Source organism: Frankliniella occidentalis, unplaced genomic scaffold (assembly GCF_000697945.3).
Source record: "Frankliniella occidentalis isolate FOCC.00 unplaced genomic scaffold, Focc_3.1 Scaffold58, whole genome shotgun sequence".
Classification (NCBI taxonomy): Eukaryota; Metazoa; Arthropoda; class Insecta; order Thysanoptera; family Thripidae; genus Frankliniella; species Frankliniella occidentalis.
This window is the reverse complement of record NW_026267188.1, coordinates 195,293-205,166: the sequence shown is the minus strand read 5'-3', so window position 1 is coordinate 205,166 and position 9,874 is coordinate 195,293. Positions and strand designations below refer to the sequence as shown.

At 56.5% G+C, this 9,874-nt stretch overlaps 2 protein-coding genes across 2 annotated transcripts in view; one reads left to right on the top strand and one right to left on the bottom strand.

The window, feature by feature from the left end:
• Window positions 1-9,874, bottom strand: part of LOC113207261 (D-xylose transporter-like) — a 21,964-nt gene that overhangs the window by 7,169 nt on the left and 4,921 nt on the right. The window lies entirely within an intron of this gene.
• LOC113207248 (uncharacterized) lies at window positions 4,013-5,661 on the top strand. Its single transcript, XM_026423728.2, has 4 exons — window positions 4,013-4,420; window positions 4,551-4,784; window positions 4,864-5,088; window positions 5,181-5,661. Exons 1-4 carry the CDS (start codon window positions 4,073-4,075, stop codon window positions 5,556-5,558), a joined length of 1,185 nt encoding a protein of 394 aa, XP_026279513.1. The 5' UTR covers window positions 4,013-4,072; the 3' UTR covers window positions 5,559-5,661.

Below are 9,874 nucleotides of genomic sequence, written 5' to 3'. Positions count from 1 at the left end.
GGGGGGGGGGGGGAAGGACCCCAGCAGCTCGGCCCGGGTCACCTGCCACCGACAGGCACAAAACGTTGCCCGTTGCGCAACGGCGGCGAAGGCGACACGATGCTAGTCAATAACCGCCGCGCGCCTCCCCTTCCTCGCGGGGATCGTTTACACTAGCCAGGCCGCCGCTGACAAGTTTCGTGTTGTATTTCTTTTGGTTTCGGTATTGGATTATCTTGTGACGCTAGTGACCGTGCGGAGCTTGAGTGTGTGTGAGCGAGAGGGAGAGGGAGTGAGGGAGAAGGGGGGAGAGAGAGAGAGAGAGAGAGAGAGAGAGAGAGAGAGAGAGAGAGAGAGAGAGGAGAAAGCTAGAGAGGTGTGTTGCGGAGGGTAGAATTTTCAGCTCGGTTGGGAGCAAATGATCATCCCCTTCCCGAACCTCGTCGCGGCGCAACCTCTCCGCGAGAAGGGGGAGGGGAAAAGGGAGGGAGGCGCACTCGCCTGTACGTAACGCGCGCGTGGAAACACCGCTCTGCTCTGCGCTCTCTCTCTCTCTCTCTCTCTCTCTCTCTCTCTCTCTCGCTCATCCCCTCTCTCTCGACCACTTTTCCCCGTACCCCTACCTCTCCAGTAGCGACGTCGGCGCCACTGCGCCCGCCGCGCCGCGTGCCCCTGAGCGGCGGGGCGGGTTCAGAGCGGGGTGTGGCCGGGTGGGGCGGGGTGGGGCCGGGATCGTCGGGGCGTGGCGTCTGGGATGGACAGGTCTGCAGATTGTGTTTGTTCCCCTCGAACGACGGCGCGCGGCGACTTCGCGGAACCCTGGTGGATCATAACCGGCGATAATAGGTTTCCCGCTGGATGGACGCGGACCATCCCGACGGCTTCCTAGGGACGGTCATACCCTCCTCTGCGCAGTGCCAACGCAGTGCGGCGGGATGGACCTCTCTTTTTCCTTCCAATTCCCCCCCCCCCCTTCTCTCTCTCCCTCTAGCTCTTCGTCTTTGCCCCTTGTTCGCGGCCGTTCTACTCGGTTGACCGACTCTTTGACCGCCGCGGCTCTGTCCAAAGGGCGGCAGTCGGCTGCGGTCCGCTGTGGCCGAGTGCGCTTTTACGTCGCTAAAAGCGATCTCTTCATCATGGGTTCGCATCGACGTACTGACCGCAGGGCCAAAAATTTTGGAAAAACGTATGAAAGGGTTACGGCTGCATATTTCTGGGCACCGTGGTAAAACGAACGTGCGGGTCCTGGGTCCCCCACTCACCAACTCGCCCTCCTCAACTAGCGAAAACTCGAGCCCAACCCAACTCGTTGTGGTCAACTTGTTGAACACCTATTCTGGGAGCGGGGATCCCTCGAAAAACATAAAACAAAGTTGATGTTTACATCAACAATAGGTAGGAAGGATGAGCAAAACCATGTTGGTTATGCGCAAAGCATTCTCCTCCGGTTTCACTGAAATCGATTCGGCGGTTGAGTTTCTGTCCGTTGTGCGATATCGGACCCGTATATTTATATGGAACTACTCCCGGCCGCAAGTGGTGAAATAATACTTCGGTCTGCATCCATGCATCCATTCGCATCCCTCCCAGGCCGCGGCCGTCCTTTCGGCTGCTTTTGCATTGGAAATAAGCAGCGGCACAGTGGTGGTAGCCGCGGGGAGGTCCTCCACGCCACGCCCTGCCAGAGGGGACCGCCAGCCACCACTCCTCTGGCCGGCGGCCAGTGCGACTCCAGCAGGTGTGTTCCCCTGAATCCCGTCCTTCCCCTTTACCCCTTCTCCCTCCCCTTCCCGGCGTCCTACCACTAATGAGCCCCTCCCCCATGCCGCCTCACCCCTTTTAAACTGCCCTTAACTGCTTTATTCTAGGAACACGACGGTCGTTGGAGAGACCGACGGGAGAGATAGTGAAAGTTGGGGGGGGGGGGGGAGGACAAAACGGTCTGTTCTGTTAAGGACCGCCGGGACCGCCGGGACCGCCGGGCTGGACCAGAGGAGGACAGTCACGCGACAGGGAAGTACAGTGAGTGCATCTCTGACCGATCTCCGCTCCGGCAGTGCTGTTATTTTGCCTTGGGACTGATGAGCGTTCGAGTGGCTGTGGCAGAATTAATATCCGTGTGTGGAGTGGGATTGCGTGGCGTGGCCAGCGCAGCGCAACTAAGTTGCGCTTCGGGTGCGCCGCCACGCAGACAACGCGGCAGTTATGACAACTCTGGCAACACTCCTTGTTTCTGAGCAGACATGCACCCACCACCGCATGGTCATAACTGTTAAAATACGAAAACATCTCGTTTTTCTTCTCTTTTTTTTGCAAATAGTTATCTGCCGGTAATTTCTTTCGTTAGGTGTTGAATATTCTTCTGCAATTATTCGCTCAGCCTGCCGTTCACCTGCTAAACTCAAAGAAAAATAAAAAAAAATAAAAAAAAATAAAAAATGATGACGTCAAAAATTCCTTGTGCTTCAGCAGCGCAGGACAGCCTCGAGCTCGAGCCTCTGCTGCATCTGCTGTGCCTCGAAGCAGAGCCACAGCCTTAATTGATTGCCTAGCTACCATCGAGCAGAGACGCTCCTCTGCAAAGGCAGGGCAGCACGGCGGTGCACTGTAAACCCAACAGCTAACCGTGTACACAAGGGATTGGCATGCACACACCCTTAAAGGCCTCAAGTCGCTCGGTACAGCGAAGAGTTCGGTGGACGGTCGGAATACACTTTCTTCATTACAAGGATTACAAGGATTACTACTGGGACTGGGCGCCACAAGGTCTAAACTTAAGAAGTTATTCGTGCCTTCTTTCCCCCCTATTTTTAAACCTTCTTAAACTAGTGTAAGGACATTTGGTTATCGTTTCAAACTAATCGACAATAACTTTTAAAACGAAACTATTGATGATAGGGTACTGATACCACTGAAAGGCCGCTAAGTTCCAGCGGCGAGCGCACTATAAAATGCTTACGAATTAAATCGAGAGTTAAATGCTTTGCTATGTTACGAACAATTTTTCTAATTTGTATTGCAGAGAAATTGTTTGAATTTCAAAGCAATTGTTTGTAAGGCTAGGAGGGTCCTTACGAACAATCGGTTTGCATTACGCACTATTTGTTCGTAAGCTTTACGAACAATTAGTTCGTAAGCTCACGAACAATTAGTTTGTTCAAAAACCTTCGTAAGCTACGAAGGTTTTGGTTTGCATTACGAACCTGTTGTTCGTGAGCAATTTACAGTGCGCGCTGATTCTAGTAGGGGAAAGGGGGAGGAAAAAGTCTAGTAAAAAGCTGCACATCAGCAACATCAAACGGCCTGTGTGCGGCCGACCCGCTGCTCTCGGTGAAATAATGGAACTCCGGCAGGTCATGGCGGAGAGAGGAGCGAAAGCGCGGCACGGCCAGCAACCAGCAGCCCCCCTCCCCGGCCCAGCATCCCCGATGAGCAGTTTTCCGATGAAGCCTATTACGTGTGTGGGATGCCCTGGCCGTGCACATGCACATGGTAAACAGAGCTGGGATAAAGAGGATTGGAGGGCAGGGGATGGACAGGAGCACAGGGGAAGGGCGGACTGGAGGGCAGGGACAGGAACACATGGAAAACGAGTGAGACTTCATCGGAGCATGCTGAAAGGTGGGGTAAAAATGGTACTAGGAAAATCGACCATCTATATCTCGGTTGTGTGCTTTTTCAAACAAAAGTACACTATTTTTATTTCTTGTATTCTCTTGTTTGACGTATATCGAGGAACGCGCCATAGAAGTACTTCTCGGAACTGATCGGGTAAATACACGTCTGTTAATCTTAGGCCAATGTTTGCGGGCGACGGGTACAATCCAACCGTTTCACGGTTGCACAGATTCAGCAACGTTTTAAAGAAGAAGTAGATACACTTTGTTCAGCGGCTGTACAAGCATAAGCAACTGTTGCCACAACCATGGTCACGTGCACCTGCCAATGTACTCAAAGGTCCAACTTACGTCCTCAAGAGAGGGGGGACGTAGCCCAAAATCGTTTAAAAGGCCGTTGATCGATATCCACGGCACACACTCGACACAGTGTCTCCAACACTGCTGTACCAGCCCAGGTTGCTGAAGAAGCCACCATGTTGAGAGACGTTCAAGGCATCCTGCTGCTCGCAGTGGCGACCCTCGGCTTCCTTAGCGCCGCGGTGCCCGACTGGAACCCGGACTGCATCCAGGAGCCGGTCGGCTTCGGCAGAGGGACCGTGGGAGGCGAGGGCGGCGAGGTCGTGTACCCCAAGAACCTCAACGCGCTCAAGAACTACCTCAAGGATGACGTGCCGCGCATCATCGTCCTCAACAGGACCTACGACTTCACCGGCTCGGAGGGCAATGTCACCAAAGCCGGCTGCTTCTTCAGGAAGTGCGGCGAGGGCTTCCAGTACTCGCTCGACGAGTCCGACACCTGCTTCGGCAGGGAAATGACCTCGGTAAGACCTCATTTCGACTGCAGTTGAAGTAGTTCTGTGGGGTGCCATCCCCCCTTCAATCCTCCTGCGGGGTGGGGGTGATCACCCCTGATCGTAAGATATGTGTCAAGCAGCTGAATGCGCGTTGCAGGTGACGCTCGACAAGACCGGCCCCACGCCCCTCAACGTGGGCTCCTACAAGACTATCATCGGTGAAGGGGGTAGGGGTGTGATCAGAGGGAAGGGTCTCAAGATCAGGAAGGCGACGCAGGTCATCATCCGGGACATCAGCATCGTGGACATCAACCCCCACGTCATCTGGGGCGGAGACGCGCTTGTCTTCAACGGCGTCGATCAGGCCTGGATTCACAACGTGACCTTCAAGGTAAGTAAACAAAGGCCGAAGTCTACGCCAGGTTGCCTTCGTATGGACTTCACCTAAACCCTCGTTGTTTCACCCACAGAACATCGGCCGTCAGTTCTTGGTTACCTACCAGACCAGCAACACGGGCATCACCATCTCCTCGTGCACGTTCGACGGCGAAACCCCCAACTCCCCATTCTGCGACCACAAGCACTACTGGGTGTGGCTCTTCTGGGGCACCGATGACCGCATCACCCTCATCAACAACAAGATCGTCAACACGAGCGGACGTCTGCCCCATGCTGGCGGCTACGCTACTGCCAAGGTAGGAACCAACACAACGGAACTAGAAGTAGAAGCCGTCTGCACAGACTAACTCACTCCACACACGCCCTCCTTCCTCCTTCCCTGTTGCAGAACTTCATCCACATCGTGGGCAACTACTTCGACGTCAACTCCGACGTGGCCCTCGAGCCCTGGGACGGCTCATTCCTACTCGTGGAGGGCAACCGCTTCTGCGGCCTGACCAACCTGGTCAACAAGCACGCCACCAACGGCAACCTGTTCCTGGTGAGCACCGAGAAGCAGGCGCAACGCTGCGAAGCCGTCTTCGGCCAGCCCTGCCTGCCCAACCAGTACCGCCTGACGAACCCCGTGATGCGCTGCGACGCCCCCGTCCTTGCGGAGGCCCTGGGGATGCAGCTCTGCCCCGAGGCCGTCAACGACGCCCGCCAGTCCGTCTGCGTGCCCGCGCCAGTCCTCAGCCCGGACTCCACGGGCATCCTCGAGTACTAGGACTACGCACTCCAGTACCTGGCCGGCAGTACCTGTCGAGGCCGCCCTGCTCTCTCTCCTTGTGATCGAACTAGTGTGTAAATAAATTTGACTACGAACATTATTTCATCCGTTTGTCTCTTGCCCCGCTTGGCGCCTGCCGCCCGCGTGTGCACCCGAGCATGAACAAGCAGTTAAGCGCCTTTTTACGGCCTTTGTGCTCCGCGAACGCATCCGAGTGACGGCCGCGCGTAATCAGCCCGAGCTTGGCGGTCACTTGAGCGGGACCGACTCGCTCCGTCTCTCTCTCACCATCACTTGTGTGTCTCGCTCTCGCTCTCGGCGGACGCGTCCTGATCGCGCGCGCGATGAGCGAGCCGAGAGCGACTCGTCAAAAGCGTGATGCGCCTAGTTGCTGTGATTAAAGCAAACGAGTGCAGCGTTTGCAGCCCGGCCATCGCGTCGAGTTGCACAAATACTCCCTCTCTCTCCCTCTCCCTCCCTCCCTCCCTCTCCCTCTCCCTCCCTCCCTCTCCCTCTCCCTCTCTCTCTCTCTCTCTCTCTCTCTCTCTCTCTCTCTCTCTCTCTCTCCCCCTCCCCCTCCCTCTCCCTCTCCCTCTCTCTCTCTCTCTCTCTCTCTCTTTCTTCCTTCTCCAACACACACAAGTGCACACACCAACGCCCCCATCCTTTCCTGTTGCGCGAGCTCGACCCGCAGCGGCGGCAGCAACAGCGACACCCGCGCTCCGCGCGCCATGCTCGCGCCGGGCTCGCAGTTTGTAATTGAATGAGGAGGCAAACGTGACGGCCAACTAGCCTAACTTGTCGGGGAACTCGCGAAGAGCATTAGCGGCGTCGAGGAATCAGGGTCAGCGGCGGTGGCGGGGCCCCCCATGTGCGAGAGGAAGACCAGCCCTAGCAGTGGGGCGCGCGACCAGGGCGCGGCCAGGGCGCCGCCAGGCTGCACCAGGGCCGGGCGCCAAGCCACGCCACGCACTCCCGCGAGTGACTTTGAATCCAAAGTCTTTCAAAGTCGCGGCCATCGCCGTCATGGCCCTCGCACTTGCGCGGCCGTCACACAAACACAACAGCAAAGAGGAAAAAACCGCGAGGAGCAGCAGGGCGTCGCCGTCGGGTTTTCTTTTTTTTTTTAACCCCATGCTAACTTGTTTCGTCGCTGAACTTTTTCTCGTCCCTGCGCGTCTCGTTGGGACTCCAGCGCATCCCCGTCCTCCCATGGACGTTACAACGCCCGACATACACACACATGCGCTCTCTCTCTCTCTCTCTCTCTCTCTCTCTCTCTCTCTCTCTCTCTCTTTCCCCCCCTCTCTCTCTCTCTCTCTCTCTCTCGCTCTCTCGAGCGCGCGCGCGCTCTCCCTCCCTCTCTACTCCCGTCTCGACCCCACTGCTTCTACCGTTGAAATCGGAACAAAAGGCGTGGCGCGGTCACGCCCACGTGGTAAGATATGGCCCGACCCACCAAACCCCATCCAGCCCCACCCCGTCCCTTTACCGCAAAATCCACTTCTTCTTCACAGCTACGCATAGTTGTTCAAATTTACGGGTGCTCTAGCAGTTGATAGTGTATACGCGGCCCCTCTTCCCCAAACGGAAGTGCCTCGCCCACCACGTGCCGAAGTCCAAAGAGGTCGGTGGGTCGGGTCGGCCGGGTCGGTGGGTCGCGGGGAGGGCCGGTTCGGTTCGGTTTCATACACTTTTCTTTTCCGGTTTATCGCTCTCCTAAAAACCGAATGAGGCTGCTTGCGCGCGCAGGCGGGCGCGCGCCGCTGGCCGGGCCGGGACGGGGCGACGTGGGCGGTGGCTACGCGGGGTATTGGACGTATTCAGTTATAGACGATGAAAGGAGACGAAGAGAAGAGTGAAGAGGAGGGGGAAGGATCCGGAAGCCGGAGGAGGTCGCCCGGACACGCCGATACCCCCGGGCCTGTGGCGGGCGGGGTCCGCGAGGGCGGCGGCAGCGGGCGGCAGGGTCCCTATGCGTTATGGAGACGCGGCCAGCGCCAGGGCCTAGAGGCCAAGGCCTCGGCGCGGCCACGACCGCGCCAGCGCCGCCGCCTCTCCCGTTCCGGACGACCGAGCCGCGCGGGACAGGTCCGGGCTAGACAAGACTCTATACGATGTGTGCCCGAACCTGCCGGCTGGGCAGTGTCTGCGCAGAGGGGAGATGCGTGTGCTATGGAAAACGGCGTCAAGATCTCGTGTGTCATCTCGAACACGCTCACTCTTCCTATGCAGTTCCTATATATGAAAGTATCTGCCCAAACGCACGTTGTCCCCCTCCTCCTCGTTTCCGTAGTCTTTTCCTCCTCTCCCGATCTCTGCAACGTGACGGGTTCGGGTTCCATAAGAACGTTTTCCTGACGGAGCACAGCGAGATTTAGTGTTCCGTTTTATGTAGTGCCTTGTTTCCCATTATGATTGGTGGCCGCGTCCTCTGCGCTGCGCCCTCAAGCTGTGGTCAAACATGTGTTCTCATTCTTTATTTATAAAATGGTGATCGCCTTTATTTTCAATAGCAAAACCAAACGTGAACCAACCGGAACCCAGAGCAAACTGCCGACAAACTCGAGCGATCGATTTTCAATTTGAAATAACGTGTTCTGTTGTGACCGAGGGGTCCCCCCACTCGCCAACTCGTTGTACACGAGGAAAAATACTCGCAAGATACTCACGACAACTCGCGACAATTCGCGAAAAAAACGAGAAATACTCGCCTTATACTCGCCATTACTCGCATAAACTCGCGGGTACTCGCTAATACTCTCGAATACTCGCGGACACTCACGCAACTCCTTGTACACCCACTTGGAGAGTGGAGGACCCCTCGGTTGTGAAAAATTCAACAAATTCATGGCCAACTTAATACAAAATGTACAGAACCATTTATATGCATTTATTACGTAATTTCTCGAAGGGGTCACTTAACCTCGCAGCTTGTTGCGCCACTTATGTAAAGTCACGGATTGTAATTGACACACTTGGCGTCTGCCCCAAGTCTCCCCTCCCTCCTCTATCCGCTCCCCGGCTCCCCCCTCTTCGTTTCGGCAACGGTGTGACGGAGGCAATTTGCGTCGAGTGTTCTGAGCGGTTTAGACGCCTACGCCTAACGCCCTGCATCTGCTTGGGAGCAGGCTACTGCTGCTGCTTCGGCGACGGCGGCGGTGGCACAGGGGGCTTTACCCACACCGTGAACTTGGATGCCATTGCCGAGGCTGGGCCGCCACTTGGCGCGGAAGTGCGGCGCGTCTTCACGCGCTCCCCGCGTCGACACGCAACGCTCAAATAAACTGAGGCATTATCGCCCTCGTTGTCGTATCGACTGTATCGAAGTGCCGCGGCGAGCGCAAGGTGAAGGCCCTGCGCGGCCGCGGCCCGTGGGAAGGGAACCCCACCACCGCCTTCCTGTCCGTTCCCATTCTGCTGCAGCTCCGGTCGTAATCCTCACAACAATGCCATCCGGATTCGTCCGTTTGATGCGCGATAGCGCGTTGATCGTTATGCAGTTATTGGGTATTTTGAGCTGAGCAAATCACCGCTCTACACTCGGGCAAAATAGGCGGCATCGTCCAAAAACAACGTCCGTTTTTCTCAGATTGATTCGGCAGAAGTACAGGAGCACGGCGCCTGCGATACTCGGGGTAGGCCACCCCGCAGTACACGCCCGCACTGCAGGCAAGATGTTGCCTACCTACCAGGCGCTCTGAGAGCCTGTTTTGGCTCGTTTTGGCTGCAGGTGGCTGGAGTGAATGACGGGTATACTCTCTGGATGACCCCTGGGACATTGGACTTGGCACTTCAAGACTTCAAGCGCCAAACGATCTCAATCTTTAGGGTTCATTTTGGTAGCCAGGCGTTAAACGACCAACAGTTTCTCAGAACCTCTCAGAAATGCGACGCATACAGTTCGCTCGATGCCCTGCTAAGGGCCCACTTGCCCTGTTGCCCGCCCGAAAAACCCACGTGCCACACCGGAGCGATCGCCTCGTTCTCGCAGCAGTCTTCTCTTTCCGAGAAATATACTACGAGAAAAGTCGGCCAAAGTGATAAAAATGAAAATAATCGTAACACTTTTTTGCGATGGCTATCGCATCGTGGACGCGGCGCGGGGGTCCTCGTGCCTCTCTGGCGACGGGGGAAATCCCCTCCCTCCCGCCGCCCACGTCCTTTCACCTTTCCCTTTTCTCTCTGCTAAAACGACGCGCTGGGGCTTCCCCGGGCAGCAGGAGCGGCAGCTGCGTGTGCCGCTGAAGCAGCTCGTCTCCGTCGTCAGCGGGAATCAAGTTCCTCGCTGGCTCGCGCGGTAGACCACCTCT